The following is a 17,175-nucleotide window of genomic DNA, read 5'->3' as shown; positions in this document are numbered from 1 at the left end:
TGTTGCTGTAACATCACCGATTAGTGGCCAAGTTGTTGCTGTAACATCACTGATTAGTGGCCAAGTTGTTGCTGTAACATCACTGATTAGTGGCCAAGTTGTTGCTGTAACAGCCACTGATTAGTGGCCAAGTTGTTGCTGTAACATCACTGATTAGTGGCCAAGTTGTTGTGTAATGTAACGATCACTGATTAGTGGCCAAGTTGTTGCTGTAACATCACCGATTAGTGGCCAAGTTGTTGCTGTAACATCACTGATTAGTAACGCCAAGTTGTTGCTGTAACATCACCGATTAGTGGCCAAGTTGTTGTTGCTGTAACGTCACTGATTAGTGGCCAAGTTGTTGCTGTAACGTCACCGATTAGTGGCCAAGTTGTTGCTGTAACATCACCGATTAGTGGCCAAGTTGTTGCTGTAACATCACTGATTAGTGGCCAAGTTGTTGCTGTAACAGTGATTAGTGGCCAAGTTGTTCCTGTAACGTCACTGATTAATGCCAAGTTGTTGCTGTAACATCCACCGATTAGTGGCCAAGTTGTTGCTGTAACGTCACTGATTAGTGGCCAAGTTGTTGTCCTGTAACATCACTGATTAGTGGCCAAGTTGTTGCTGTAACGCCACTGATTAGTGGCCAAGTTGTTGCTGTAACATCACCGATTAGTGGCCAAGCAGGTTGCTGTAACATCACTGATTAGTGGCCAAGTTGTTGCTGTAACATCACCCGATTAGTGGCCACCGTTGTTCCTGTAACGTCACTGATTAGATTTGTTGCTGTAACATCCAAGTTGTTGCTGTAACGTGGCACCACCGATTAGTGGCCAAGTTGTTGCTGTAACATCACTGATTAGTGGCCAAGTTGTTGCTGTAACAGCACCGATTAGTGGCCAAGTTGTTGCTGTAACGTCACTGATTAGTGGCCAAGTTGTTGCTGTAACGTCACCGATTAGTGGCCAAGTGGTTGCTGTAACATCACCGATTAGTGGCCAAGTTGTTGCTGTAACATCACTGATTAGTGGCCAAGTTGTTGCTGTAACGTCACCGATTAGTGGCCAAGTTGTTGCTGTAACAACCAATTAGCAAGTTGTTCACTGATTAATGGCCAAGTTGTTGCTGTAACGTCACCGATTAGTGGCCAAGTGGTTGCTGTAACATCACTGATTAGTGGCCAAGTTGTTGCTGTAACATCACTGATTAGTGGCCAAGTTGTCCTGTAATGTCACTGATTAGTGGCCAAGTTGTTGCTGTAACGTCACTGATTAGTGGCCAAGTTGTTGCTGTAACATCACCGATTAGTGGCCAAGTGGTTGCTGTAACATCACTGATTAGTGGCCAAGTTGTTGCTGTAACATCACTGATTACTGGCCAAGTTGTCCTGTAATGTCACTGATTAGTGGCCAAGTTGTTGCTGTAACAGCAGCGATTAGTGGCCAAGTTGTTCCTGTAACGTCATTGATTAATGGCCAAGTTGTTGCTGTAACGTCACCGATTAGTGGCCAAGTGGTTGCTGTAACATCACTGATTAGTGGCCAAGTTGTTGCTGTAACATCACTGATTAGTGGCCAAGTTGTCCTGTAACGTCACCGATTAGTGGCCAAGTTGTTGCTGTAACAGCACCGATTAGTGGCCAAGTTGTTCCTGTAACGTCACTGATTAATGGCCAAGTTGTTGCTGTAACGTCACTGATTAATGGCCAAGTTGTTGCTGTAACGTCACCGATTAGTGGCCAAGTGGTTGCTGTAACGTCACTGATTAGTGGCCAAGTTGTTGCTGTAACAGCACCGATTAGTGGCCAAGTTGTTCCTGTAACGTCACTGATTAATGGCCAAGTTGTTGCTGTAACGTCACCGATTAGTGGCCAAGTGGTTGCTGTAACATCACTGATTAGTGGCCAAGTTGTTGCTGTAACATCACTGATTAGTGGCCAAGTTGTCCTGTAATGTCACTGATTAGTGGCCAAGTTGTTGCTGTAACAGCACCGATTAGTGGCCAAGTTGTTCCTGTAACGTCATTGATTAATGGCCAAGTTGTTGCTGTAACGTCACCGATTAGTGGCCAAGTGGTTGCTGTAACATCACTGATTAGTGGCCAAGTTGTTGCTGTAACATCACTGATTAGTGGCCAAGTTGTCTTGTAATGTCACTGATTAGTGGCCAAGTTGTTGCTGTAACATCACTGATTAGGGGCCAAGTTGTTGCTGTAACATCACTGATTAGTGGCCAAGTTGTTGCTTTAACAGCACCGATTAGAGGCCAAGTTGTTGTTATACTGATGATCAATCTCCCTGTTTGTGTTAATAGGTCCAGAGGCCCCGCGTTACACTATTGCCAATATTGGGGAAACCAATATCAACGTGACGTGGTGGGTGAACCCCTACGCTAGGTCCGGGACTGTCATCTTCGTGGAGTACAGGAAGGAAGGTAATCACTGTTGGCTAACAGGGCATCACTGACACTTACACGGTGGAAGAGAATCAGTGTAGCCCTCTGTAGTTTTACTTTTTACTCTTTTACTCTTTTACTGTGTCAAGGACAAACTCTGAGGTATTCATCTAGGAATCTACATTTTCAAAATGATAAAGAATCTCACGTGGTATGGTTACTATACAGAATTTGAGAAACATTAGTTTGCCAGAGTGGGTCATTTTTGCTTCAAACTAAGTATATTTGTGTAGTGAATTTGACTTAAATTATGGGAAGCTTCTTGTTATGAGAGTAAACAGTACTATGTCATGACTGGGTAGTAGGTAAACGCAGACGGGATATCAGGATGAACATATGTGAAGTTGATGATATGGAAATATTCATCAACCAGTTGGTGTTCACAACTTTTAGTGCGTTAAATATGCTGGAAATAGTTTAAAATACAATGTTTTTCTATTCATCTGTGATTCTGATAAACACATATCTCAGTGTTCAGACCAACATCAATAACAATGGCAGTGCTGATTGAGTGACAATACTTTGTTTGTAGTGGGTGTTCCCAGCTTTCTTTACAATAGACAATTTCCCATGTGTCTGGGTTGCAGGTGCCCCTGAGTGGCAGCGCTCCACAGATGAGGTCGTCAACACATTCAAGAACATCACCGACCTCGAGTCAGGAACCACATATGACATTCGTGTTGTGGCAACCAATGGCAAGCAGCGGACAGAGTCCTATATTGAAAAGGTCACCACCCTTGGAGTCGGTGAGTAATGGTTGTGACAACCATGACACTAGAAAAGCCAGCCATTCCCCAATTTGTTATCCCCTTTTTATCTATTTGCAAATATCATATGACATAAAACACCTTTCAGTCAGTCCATTGAAACATTTTTTGTATCGAGCGAGAAAAAAAAGGAAGTATATATATATAAACAAGTGATTTCTGCAGGTGTATAAGCAATAAATATATATAATATGAGTCCAGATATTTCTTTTTGCCAATTCTCCTTCATATCTGCACAAGATCTTTCGCCGTTCATCGGCTCTTCAGGTGTACAATGAAAGCTTTCATATATATATAGTATTTCTGCTATATTATAGTTACTAGATAAAGTTATACATTAATGCTAAATACATTTAGACAATATAAAACTTGTTAGCAATGGACCATGCAAAGATATTACTTTGCATAACATTACATTGGACAACAGATCGCCAGCAACCAAAGTTAAGCATGGATAACCCCAATAAAACCCCATTCACTCAGTGTAACTAAATATTACAAGGTTTGAGTTGTTGTCAAGTAAACTTTAAACATGATATAAGTCATGAAGACAACTAAACCTTCAGCTGTTTCTACTTCTCCTTACAGCTGCAGCATCGGCTCTCATTGGCAACATCGGCTGGTTTATTGGAATGCTGGTAGCTCTCTTAGTCCTCATTGCTCTCGTCATCCTCGCCTACTGTCTGATCAAGCGAGGCTTTGAGATGGGAGGAAAGGGGTCCCCGGACAGAGGGGGTCGTTATCCAGAAGCTACTTATACAGGTATAAGTAAGTCTGTCTCTCCTGTACTATCCCTTCAGTTTGCATGGTGCAAGTCAACTCTGTTTTTGTAGAATTCTTGGTTTAACCTTATAGATACTACATTGATGATTTGTTTGTCACCTCACCACCTTGATGTTGTATGGGAGCACAGGTCCATGTCCTGTAGGCCAAAGTTCAAAATCAGTTTTGCAGTCATCGTTCAGCTAGTGTCTTCCGGCAGGTACCATCAACTTACTAATGCAGAAATTTTATTCAACTTAACCAAATAATTCCTTGTACTAGAGATCTCATAGTAATGAAAGCGCGCTGTTCAGGGTCTGGGCCCCATTCCACAAACCAATTGTAGTACTAAGGCGATCGTAACTCCCATGCTTTAACATAGACTTACAACAGTCGTAGCACTACCATCGCATTGTGAAATGGGCCCCTGAATTGTATCTGCCCCAATGATTGCCAGGTTGTGTAGATCCCTATAACTGTCCGAGGCAGGAGACATAAGGATGAGGATCTTAGAATGACTACAGGATATGACATGTGTTTTAGTGACTCTTTTAGGAAGCTTATCAACCTAACCTGGTGGCAGTGTGTTTGTACCGAAGCTGTAAAACCCAGTCCTCTTTATGTTGAGTGTGGAGGGGGTGCAAAACCAGTGGTTGCCCTGTGTAACACCCCATTCAAACACCTATGGAAGGATTCAAGGTTGCATAATGAGTCTTAAAAAAGATTTTCCATTCTATTGTGAGTTAGCTTGATGAGAGTAAGTGCTGAATATGCTTGATCTTCATTTAAGTGTACTTTGGTGAAAGAAGGCTGAGAAAGGTTTTCCATTCTAACATCAAACCAAATTTTCTGCCTGGCTTTGCTAATATATACAAAACATTTTTGAAACAAAACTGCAAAACTGATATTGAACTGATTGTTTTCACTAGTGCATGCAAAACCACTGACATTAAACAGAATCATCAGATGTTGAACTAGTCTTGAGTAATATACGGATTAAAAAATCTATAGGAATGTATATATCATGAAGCCATAAATGTGGGAACATCCCACCACTGATGACTAATTGTGAAAATACAGCTGCAATTAGTGCAACCAAATGCAGCAATGAAACTTGTATGCTTGTAGAAATCATGTTTCAGTGATGCATTGCATGGAAACATGGACACAAAATGGATGCTTTTGATGTTGATCACTGGATTGTCTGGTCCAGACTTGATTATTTACAGACCATTGCCATATAGCTGGAATTTTGGAGTGTGGTGTAAAACTACACTCACTTATGGAGACAATATGTGTGTGCATAGTAAAACTTTGGGAGTCTTTATTGGGGAAACATGGCAAGATAATACCAGAGTTTACCACAGTAAAGGTGGAAGAGGCTGCACCAGGCAGAAGAAAGTCAATGTCATGACAGTGGAACCTCCATAGGCCTACTGGCTATTGCAATGAAACTTCAGAAGTCAGTCGGTGTCCTGTCGTGACTGTGGAACCTCCATAGGCCCACTGGCTATTGCAATGAAACTTCAGAAGTCAGTCGGTGTCCTGTCGTGACAGTGGAACCTCCATAGGCCAACTGGCTATTGCAATGAAACTTCAGAAGTTAGTCGGTGTCCTGTCGTGACAGTGGAACCTCTGTACATTCATGGGACATGATGCAACAAGGTTGTGGACAGAATCCTAAAATGACCCCTAGTCACAATTCATGAAAATAGGCTTGTGCAGCTTTATTGGATCACTATAAATCCTCTTCAGAAGTGAACACTGACTTCAGAGCAAGCACAAACATAGACATTAGCACTAAACAATAACTGTGCTGTTGTAGTCATCAAGATGACTGATGTTCAAAGATGTTTTCATTAGAGGGTGTATAGCAGATAGGCATCCATGCATCCAGGATGTTTGTCTGTAAGTCTGGGCTTCCTTCTGATACATTCAGATGGTTGTGTTCACGGCAGGTCCATGAACATCAGTTGCCATGCAGCACATGACATATGTTGGGGGATCTGTAGTGGTGTGAGCAGGACAACCTTTGATACTACGACTGACCTCATTTGCCGTGATGGTAAGGTCACTGGTATCTGTTACCATGGCAATGTGTCGACACCAGTTGTGATACTGTTGGCCCATAGCTTTCAGCAGGACACTGCTGCCCTCATACTGCTCATGTCTTCAGGCTTATGCTATGGGCTGCTCAGATGAAACTGCCACCCTGGCCTGCCAAATGTCTTGACTTGAGCCTCATTGAGCGTGGTAGGGTCTTGGGTCAAAGAGCAGAACCGTAGCAGTTCAAGATGAATGGCTCTGCATTTCAAGATCTATCATCAGGAACCTAGTGAGGAGCGTGCCATGATGGTGTCAGGCAGTTGTCCCGAGTCATGGCCTCACATATATTAGAAACATTCAGTATCGGACATCTCATTATCATCATGTGTTCTTCTCATTTATGGTAAACTTCATACATTCCCTAATGTTTTTCCATCCGTATATTCGTCAAAACATGGAGTATTCTGTTTAATGTTTAATTTCAATGGATCAAGCGTAGGCCTTGGAATCATTGCTCATCGGATTGCTGAGTGTAACCCACAGCTGTCTCAATGATTGTGTCTACTAACAGTGTATCAGCTTCAAGGAACTTCCATCCAGCTTTTCACTCATTATCACAATTCTTCCAAGAACAGTTAACAGAGATGTTCTAGACATGATAATGTTATACAAATAAGCAGAATTAGAAAACTAGAAACCAATCCATTTCAGGGGTGTCTGGAAAAGATACTTCTGATTCAGAACATGAGCCATGTGAGTAGGACTCCTCAATTGTGATGCTTGGTTACGTCATAAAAAATATTCAGAATAGGGCCATCATTAAAAATATCTGTGTTTCGGGCAACGCGAAGCACTTTTTTTAATTTTGGTAGGTAGGGATTTTTGGTTAAGACCTTACATGATTAAATGATTGTGGATGGACAGACATGCCGATTTTGAGGTCAAAAAGTACAAATAAGTCGGTGCTATTTTGTTCAATTGGGCACGTTGCCCGAAACAGAGGCATTTTGTTTGTGGCCTGGTTCACACTCAGTGTTAAAGATAACCTCCAGAATAGATGAGATGAAGTTAATCCTGAAGTCCTTTCATACCTGGGTGGATGGGAGCATGTTTACATTTAGTCTTGTTGGTCCCCTCATCTGCATGATAACATTTGTCTGTCCAGTTTTGTGTGTCCTACCCTGTCACAACTTGCTTGGCTTCTCCATTGTCATCGCTGTTTTCCTCCTCTCTGCTTCTCATGTGTCGTAAACAACGTATACTGACAACTGACGACCGCTCTTAACATCATGGTGTTATTGGGCGGATGTTGGCACCATCTTTGATGTCAGACTCACCTCATGATCACCATTGAGTAACAAATCCTCCTTCTACTAATGTCACTGATAGCTTGTTAGTTTCAACAAGCCATTACATTGTGTTCATTGATGCCACATCACTGTTGCTGGTTTAAGTATTGCACGGAATAGAAGCTTTTAGTAACAGTATATCTTTAAGAGAATAAAACTTATTAGAAGTGAGTGAATACAGACAAGATATTGCTATATTTACCTCATTGTTAGATACCATATTTATCAGTGCAGAGACTCTGTACTGGGGGACGGGGCTTCTATGTGAGACTGGGAGATTTGTTTAGTTACATTCAAGGGTTTTGTGAACTGATTTAATCACCTTTTGGACCCTTTTCATATTCATAAACATTAGGTATGTTAATTTTCTTGATTTGTTAAAAGCATTCATTACATGTAAGTAACTGTATACATGAGCATTTGTGTGAATTAAGGATGTTCAGTAAGTAATTGTTCAGGATGTCCAAAACGCCATTCAGAATATATCTTTGAAATGATTACATCATTGTGCTATTACATGAGTACTTTTAAATCTGTTAAAATGGTTCTTATAAGCTCGAAGTGGATTTTAACAGTGGACCATTATTAGTATTCTAATGCTAAGAAAAATATTTATTAGCTCATTTTGGATAATTTGTGATTTTTAGAGGTACTGTTTGGATTACATCTTATACTGAATGACAGAAAATTTTGATTCAGTAATTTACTTACTTTCCAAATAATGGACAAATTCAGATGTAAGTGAACAACATGTTTTGGGTTTAACAGAAAGTGTGTAGTGTCTTGTCAACTTTACCAGTGTGTATTTTGTGTAAAACATCTGTAAATCATTTTTGTTTCTATTCATGTTTTGTTGTAAATAGGGCTGTACTAAATGAAGAACCAGATTCTAATCCAAATTTGGAACAAAAAGTGGGGCAGAGGCGTTTGATAAAATATGCATATTAATTCTGTCCTACAGTTTCTGACTATAATGAATGCTACTGTTTATCATGACTTATGTTTATAATCCATTTTATTCAAAATTTTATTCAAAATTTTATTCAGTGCTGTTTAGATTAATATTGGTGAAGTTGTGTGTGAACTAATCACAGCGACTCAGCTACAACCATCTGTTACTGTTATTGGCACTTTGAAACAAAAATTACTTAACAGAAAATGGACCCATATAACATAAACACCATATTTTCTCTCATTGAAGATCATATTTGTTCTAGTTTGACTATTTTATGTCAACATATTTTTTGGGTTCGAATGTAGCAAACCCACAGGAAGCCTCAAACAGTGACTTGTCAAACTGTTCCAAATGTAAATTACTTCTGACTGTGTATCTAGATGCAACACTTTTAGCTGTTATAAATCTTTAGATATCGATAGCAACTGTTCAAACTAAAGTAAGACATGACTGGAATAATAGTTTCAGGTACAATATCCTCCAAATACTGCATCAGAATACCTTCAAGTTATGTATTTGTGTACGTCTTTTACTGAGACAACAGTAGTCCTTAGATAAATGCATCTGAGCAAGTGTTGTGCATTTTGACTTTTGCCTTGAGAAAAATACGAGAGCATCTCAGTGTATCAGTTGCACTCCCAGGTGCAACAGTGATTGTTGTTGTTGATGACGACCCACTGCTGAAGTCTGTCCATCGGTGTCTGGTCCCTTGGCCAGGGCTTCGTATCTAGTAGGACTGTGAGGGAGTTTGGTTTTATGCTGCTTTTAGCAATATTCCAGCAATATCACAGTGTTCAGTATTCACACATTGTACCCATGTGGGGAATCAAACCCGGGTCTTCCACGTGATGAGCGAAAGCTTTAACCACTGGGCTACCCAACCACCCCTTGTATCCAGTAGGACTGTGAAAAGCACATGGATGTACTAAACAGTAGCTATGTTAACATTATGATGGTTAGGACAGTTGTACGACTACATTTGTGTGGCTCGTGTGGGGTGCTATGCTCTCAATGAAGGAATAGTTTCTTGAATAGAAAGGTTCTTTCGTAGCTATGGTAATATACGGGGTGGTTCTCTGTCAGTGATACTGTCCTGTTTGATGGTTTTCATCATTAACAATGCAGATAATATGTGTAGAAGTCGTGATAGTCAAACAAATACATGGTGGAGAGTTTAACATGTGTATCAAAAGTGTCAGACATCATGCATGAGACCGCCCAGAAGCATGAATCACAATAACTCTGAACTAACAGGCAACTGCCCAACCTCAGTATTGATTTATATATAGCCTTATATTAGTGCAGTACGGTGATGTGGACATTCCTACAATGACTACCTCCTTCAATAAACAGTCCAACCTGTCAGAAGATAGATGTCATCCCCTTGTCGTCTGCTATGGCTATTATCTACAATATGTAAAAAGTAGTCTGACATTAGATAAATGAAAACAAGGACACCTTATTTGTGTGAAAGTTATTATGATGGTGATGCTTCAGCTGATGATGAAGAGTGACTCTCATGTAAGAATATAAATCCTGATGCTTTTCTGTCCAGATACTTCCCGCATCCCTGACCGGTCCAGTGACTTCGGCCCGGAGCCACGCGGCTACAACAATGATTACTATGATGACCGAGATAGAGACAGGTAAGACAATGTTGTTACGGTAACCTAATGAGGCAGATACTGTAAACGTATTATATTTCACGCTTGTTTTATTTTCGCTCTTTTCGCGCAAAACATTTTAGCGCGAAAATTTATACACCGCGAATAAACCTGTCATTCATTCAGTCTAGCCACGCTTGCCCCTGAGTTGTTACCATAACACATCAAGTTTGAAGACAGAAATCTACGGGAATCTTAAAATGACGACTGATAGTAGCATAAAGAATCTTACTTAACTGTCGCTGTAAAGGATTTCCCAAAACATAATTAAATAATGAGCCAAATCCCATCGCCGAATTAGCGAAAACAGCAATGTGTGTTTTGGCCGCCATGGAAATTGGTCACATGACAGATGGTTTGATACAAAACAGATTACCATGAAACAACTCGGAAAGAAATAATACAGCAGTATTTTATTTATTCATTAAGATTTTATTTACCAGTACATCATGAAGCAAATAGTCACTTAACACTCAATCATCTCATTCACAACAACCTGGCTTGTGAGAAATCACAAAGAGCTTCATATACAGTAGAAGTTAATTCGTCAGATCGTCAGAATTCGGAACATAAGACTGATGTGTTTTTCATCTCTTCCTTGAGTAAACGGATTACTGTGTACTAGTATATCGCACAGATAGGGATTTTCTGTGAGTAAGCAATAAACGCCGCCTGACAGGTTAAGCTACTCTGTTTGTTTTAACTTCTATTAGTGGCGGCCAAAGAGACAGCTGGCAGTTCCGGCAATTACTAATTGCGCGAATAATTGACCGCGCGATGTAGTCTAAACTGTCAATTCCGCGAAAATTGCACCGGGCGAAAATAAGTACGTTAACAGTATATAGAATATATAGGGATTACGACCAGGAGCTCCAGTACGGGCAAAATGCAGGAGTCTCAGTAGTGGCAAAACAGGATCCATCCAGAGGCACCCTTGAAATAATCACAGGGAGTCCCAGTACCTACAACACTGGTGCAGTCCAAAGGCATTGTATTTCCTGTTGTTGTAGCTACTACGACTATGATGCTGACAATGTGACCTGACATTGTATTTCCTGTTGTTGCAGCTACTATGACTGATCCTGACAATGTGACCTGACATTGTATTTCCTGTTGTTGCAGCTACTACGACTATGATGCTGACAATGTGACCTGACATAGTATTTCCTGTTGTTGCAGCTACTATGACTATGATGCTGACAATGTGACCTGAAATTGTATTTCCTGTTGTTGTAGCTACTATGACTGTGATGCTGACAATGTGACCTGACATTTTATTTCCTGTTGTTGCAGCTACTATGACTATGATGCTGACAATGTGACCTGACATTGTATTTCCTGTTGTTGTAGCTACTACGACTATGATGCTGACAATGTGACCTGACATTGTATTTCCTGTTGTTGCAGCTACTATGACTGATCCTGACAATGTGACCTGACATTGTATTTCCTGTTGTTGCAGCTACTATGACTGATGCTGACAATGTGACCTGACATTGTATTTCCTGTTGTTGCAGCTACTATGACTATGATGCTGACAATGTGACCTGACATTGTATCCTGTTGTTGTAGCTACTACGACTATGATCCTGACAATGTGACCGGACATTGTATTTCCTGTTGTTGCAGCTACTATGACTGTGATGCTGACAATGTGACCTGACATTGTATCCTGTTGTTGTAGCTACTACGACTATGATGCTGACAATGTGACCTGACATTGTATTTCCTGTTGTTGCAGCTACTACGACTATGATGCTGACAATGTGACCTGATATAGTATTTCCTGTTGTTGCAGCTACTATGACTATGATGCTGACAATGTGACCTGAAATTGTATTTCCTGTTGTTGTAGCTACTATGACTGTGATGCTGACAATGTGACCTGACATTTTATTTCCTGTTGTTGCAGCTACTATGACTATGATGCTGACAATGTGACCTGACATTGTATTTCCTGTTGTTGTAGCTACTATGACTGTGATGCTGACAATGTGACCTGACATTGTATTTCCTGTTGTTGTAGCTACTATGACTGTGATGCTGACAATGTGACCTGACATTGTATTTCCTGTTGTTGCAGCTACTATGACTGTGATGCTGACAATGTGACCTGACATTGTATTTCCTGTTGTTGCAGCTACTATGACTGTGATGCTGACAATGTGACCTGACATTGTATTTCCTGTTGTTGCAGCTACTATGACTGTGATGCTGACAATGTGACCTGACATTGTATTTCCTGTTGTTGCAGCTACTATGACTATGATGCTGACAATGTGACCTGACATTGTATTTCCTGTTGTTGTAGCTACTATGACTGTGATGCTGACAATGTGACCTGACATTGTATTTCCTGTTGTTGTAGCTACTATGACTGTGATGCTGACAATGTGACCTGACATTGTATTTCCTGTTGTTGCAGCTACTATGACTGTGATGCTGACAATGTGACCTGACATTGTATTTCCTGTTGTTGCAGCTACTATGACTGTGATGCTGACAATGTGACCTGACATTTTATTTCCTGTTGTTGCAGCTACTATGACTGTGATGCTGACAATGTGACCTGACATTGTATTTCCTGTTGTTGTAGCTACTATGACTGTGATGCTGACAATGTGACCTGACATTGTATTTCCTGTTGTTGTAGCTACTATGACTGTGATGCTGACAATGTGACCTGACATTGTATTTCCTGTTGTTGCAGCTACTATGACTGTGATGCTGACAATGTGACCTGACATTGTATTTCCTGTTGTTGCAGCTACTATGACTGTGATGCTGACAATGTGACCTGACATTGTATTTCCTGTTGTTGCAGCTACTATGACTGTGATGCTGACAATGTGACCTGACATTGTATTTCCTGTTGTTGCAGCTACTATGACTATGATGCTGACAATGTGACCTGACATTGTATTTCCTGTTGTTGCAGCTACTATGACTGTAATGCTGACAATGTGACCTGACATTGTATTTCCTGTTGTTGTAGCTACTATGACTATGATGCTGACAATGTGACCTGACATAGTATTTCCTGTTGTTGCAGCTACTATGACTATGATGCTGACAATGTGACCTGACATTGTATTTCCTGTTGCTGCAGCTACTATGACTGTGATGCTGACAATGTGATCTGACATAGTATTTCCTGTTGTTGTAGCTACTACGACTATGATGCTGACAATGTGATCGACATAGTATTTCCTGTTGTTGTAGCTACTATGACTATGATGCTGACAATGTGACCTGACATTGTATTTCCTGTTGTTGTAGCTACTACGACTATGATGCTGACAATGTGACCCGACATAGTATTTCCTGTTGTTGCAGCTACTATGACTGTGATGCTGACAATGTGACCTGACATTGTATTTCCTGTTGCTGCAGCTACTATGACTGTGATGCTGACAATGTGACCTGACATTGTATTTCCTGTTGTTGTAGCTACTATGACTGTGATGCTGACAATGTGACCTGACATTGTATTTCCTGTTGTTGCAGCTACTACGACTATGATGCTGACAATGTGACCTGACATTGTATTTCCTGTTGTTGCAGCTACTACGACTATGACCGCGATGCTGACAGCATGAGGAAGAGTCAGACATCGCTGAATGAGAAACGCCCACCAAGCTACTACAGTGACAAGGACCGCTACTCAGGCCAATACTATGATGACGATGATGACTATAACCGTGATGCATATGAAGACTATGACAGGAAGCCGTCTCACCGAGATGACGAGAAGTATGACCGTGATGACGACCTTCGCTACTCGCCATCTGGTAAATCCCCCAGTGGGGGTAAGGCATCCTCTTCATTTGTGTGAAAAACAGGATTTTTTGGCTAGCAATAATGTTTACTGTTAATGTTTTGAAGACATGTTTATTTTCGATAACATTTGAAGAATGTCTTTATTCCAAAACTTTTGTTCTATTAATGTTTTTTCATGACATTAGGTTATTGTAAAATGTTATGTCAACGGTTTAGCCAGAAGGAATTCCATGATGTAAGTTTATACCGCAGTGATGCTCACAGTGTTCGTTGGTCAGATAACACTGAAGGTCCATCATGTTTTGAAGATCTGTTTTCATCATTCTGTTTGCCCCACCCCTAAGGCAGATAGCCTGAGAGTTGCTCTTGAGGAAGTACTTGCCATTCTGGAACACTTCCAAATGGCAGTTACATCTGATATGTACATAAGAATCATTACTAATTTCTTAGCAAACAAACTCCTTGTTTAGAAGAAGATGACATCATCACCTTCAGAATCAAATTCTTTTAATCACGTGGATGAGTAACTAAGAGACACTGCACCTAAATACTGTATATTTTATGGTGCTTCAATCGCATCTTTCTTCAATGTACACATCCAGGTTCATCACAAAAATCCAAATAGTGTTGATTATTTGTTTGTTTTTAAACTTGAATTTTCTATAGTATTGTTAGTTATGCTAGTACAAGCCACAATATTCATTATTTAGCAACTAGATGACATTTCTTGAGAATGTCTGTGTTGAGCTTGATGTACATACAAACAGTAGAAGATTAATCATAGGTACATATCAATGTAAGTGTTAATTGCCATAATGTACATAGTGCCCTATATTTCATCAGTGACGATCATTCTAGAGTTGATCATTGTAAAATATATAAACATTATTTTTTACAATATATTTTAAATGTTTTATATTTGATCATGGGATTTTCTCATAATTCCTGACTTCATTAGTGTGTGAGCATGGCTTATATATACATTTGTGCAAAAGAATATTATGGAATTGTCGAATACATCCTGAATAACAATTAAAAAGTTCAATTCTCAATTTGAAACATGTCAAGAATTTTCATAAATTCTTTTATTGATTTGTTGTGTAACATAATTCTGTGTGCTTATATACTAATGAGAAAGGCTTCAACCGGGTTAAAGATATTTGTGGAAATCAGTTTATTTTAAGGCAAATTGTTTCACACCACTATTATTAGAGTCATTGGGATGGGAGGGACATTTTTTACTTGTACATAGTGGACATTGTACAATTATGAAACATTTCATTACAAACATTCCAGAATAAAGTTTTGTAATTAATCCTTTGTTTTTATTTGTTGTATGGTCGTATTGTTTGGGTCTCAGGGAGAAGTGCGAGGGTGAATTGTCCCCACAACAATGCAAGATAAAACATGGCAGTACTGTTGAGGTCAGAGGGAGAAGTGCGAGGGTGAATTGTCCCCACAACGATGCCAGATATAACATGGCAGTACTGTTGAGGTCAGAGGGAGAAGTGCGAGGGTGAATTGTCCCCACACCGATGCCAGATAAAACATGGCAGTACTGTTGAGGTCAGGGGAAAGTGAGAGGGTGAATTGTCCCCACAACGATGCCAGATAAAACATGGCAGTACTGTTGAGGTCAGAGGGAGAAGTCTACGGGTGAATTGTCCCCACAGCGATGCCAGATAAAACATGGCAGTAGTACTGTTGAGGTCAGAGGGAGAAGTCGCGAGGGTGAATTGTCCCCACACATGCCAGATGCCAGATAAAACATGGCAGTACTGTTGAGGTCAGAGGGAGAAGTGAGAGGGTGAATTGTCCCCACAACGATGCCAGATATAACATGGCAGTACTGTTGAGGTCAGAGGGAGAAGTGAGAGGTGAATTGTCCCCAAGTGCCAGATATAACATGTCCAGTACAACGAGGCCAGAGATAAGTGCTTAGGGTGAATTGTCCCATGCCAGATATAACATGACAGTACTGTTGAGGTCAGAGGGAGAAGTGCGAGGGTGAATTGTCCCCACAACGATGCCAGATAAAACATGGCAGTACTGTTGAGGTCAGAGGGAGAAGTGAGAGGGTGAATTGTCCCCACAACGATGCCAGATAAAACATGGCAGTACTGTTGAGGTCAGAGGGAGAAGTGAGGGGTGAATTGTCCCCACAACGATGCCAGATAAAACATGGCAGTACTGTTGAGGTCAGAGGGGAAGTGAGAGGGTGAATTGTCCCCACAACGATGCCAGATAAAACATGGCAGTACTGTTGAGGTCAGAGGGAGAAGTCAGATGCCAGATAAAACATGGCAGTACTGTTGAGGTCAGAGGGAGAAGTGCGAGGGTGAATTGTCCCCACACCGATGCCAGATATAACATGGCAGTACTGTTGAGGTCAGAGGGAGAAGTGAGAGGGTGAATTGTCCCCACAACGATGCCAGATAAAACATGGCAGTACTGTTGAGGTCAGAGGGAGAAGTGCGAGGGTGAATTGTCCCCACAACGATGCCAGATAAAACATGGCAGTACTGTTGAGGTCAGAGGGAGAAGTGCGAGGGTGAATTGTCCCCACAACGATGCCAGATAAAACATGGCAGTACTGTTGAGGTCAGAGGGAAGTGAAGTGCTTAGGTGAATTGTCCCCACAGATGCCAGATAAAACATGGCAGTACTGTTGAGGTCAGAGGGGGAAGTGCGAGGGTGAATTGTCCCCACACCGATGCCAGATAAAACATGGCAGTACTGTTGAGGTCAGAGGGAGAAGTGCGAGGGTGAATTGTCCCCACAACGATGCCAGATAAAACATGGCAGTACTGTTGAGGTCAGAGGGAGAAGTGAGAGGGTGAATTGTCCTCACAATGCGATGCCAGATAAAACATGGCAGTACTGTTGAGGTCAGAGGGAGAAGTGAGAGGTGAATTGTCCCCACACCGATGCCAGATATAACATGGCAGTACTGTTGAGGTCAGAGGGAGAAGTGCGAGGGTGAATTGTCCCCACAACGATGCCAGATAAAACATGGCAGTACTGTTGAGGTCAGAGGGAGAAGTGAGAGGGTGAATTGTCCCCACAACGATGCCAGATAAAACATAGCAGTACTGTTGAGGTCAGAGGGAGAAGTGAGAGGGTGAATTGTCCCCACAATGATGCCAGATAAAACATGGCAGTACTGTTGAGGTCAGAGGGAGAAGTGCGAGGGTGAATTGTGACATTGAGATCTTGTTGACATTGTATTGAGTGCAAGTCTCAGATCCTTGTTGGCATAATAGGTGACTTGGATTTCACTTGTGCTCTGTTAAATGGCGTGCACCTGGTGGGCGAGCTGGCTAAGGCGCCAGGCTAGTGATCCAGTGGGCATGAGGTGCCGGGATCGAGCCCACCTGTGGCCGGGTGTAAAAATTTTGTGTGCAGACTCTTTCA

The 17,175-nt window shown here is 41.1% G+C and overlaps 1 protein-coding gene across 7 annotated transcripts in view; it reads left to right on the top strand.

Annotated features, from left to right (window-relative positions):
- The window catches only part of LOC124271169 (neuroglian-like), a 141,363-nt gene extending 126,287 nt beyond the window's left edge, over window positions 1-15,076 (top strand). For 4 of the 7 annotated variants that reach the window (XM_046706254.1, XM_046706255.1, XM_046706253.1 and 1 more), the window contains 6 exons: window positions 2,298-2,417; window positions 3,026-3,184; window positions 3,794-3,973; window positions 6,725-6,766; window positions 9,873-9,963; window positions 13,546-15,076. In XM_046706254.1, coding sequence (XP_046562210.1) covers window positions 2,298-2,417; window positions 3,026-3,184; window positions 3,794-3,973; window positions 6,725-6,766; window positions 9,873-9,963; window positions 13,546-13,816 — 863 coding nt within the window. In that variant the 3' untranslated portion in view covers window positions 13,817-15,076. The remainder of the gene's footprint in view (window positions 1-2,297; window positions 2,418-3,025; window positions 3,185-3,793; window positions 3,974-6,724; window positions 6,767-9,872; window positions 9,964-13,545) is intronic. The other 3 variants (XM_046706256.1, XM_046706258.1, XM_046706257.1) reach the window with 3 other exon arrangements.
- The last annotated feature ends 2,099 nt before the right edge of the window (window positions 15,077-17,175 follow it).

The sequence above is a fragment of the Haliotis rubra genome, unplaced genomic scaffold (genome assembly GCF_003918875.1).
Source record: "Haliotis rubra isolate DU_JTF1 unplaced genomic scaffold, ASM391887v1 Scf158, whole genome shotgun sequence".
In the NCBI taxonomy this organism is placed as follows: Eukaryota; Metazoa; Mollusca; class Gastropoda; order Lepetellida; family Haliotidae; genus Haliotis; species Haliotis rubra.
This window is presented reverse-complemented; position numbering and strand designations above follow the sequence as displayed.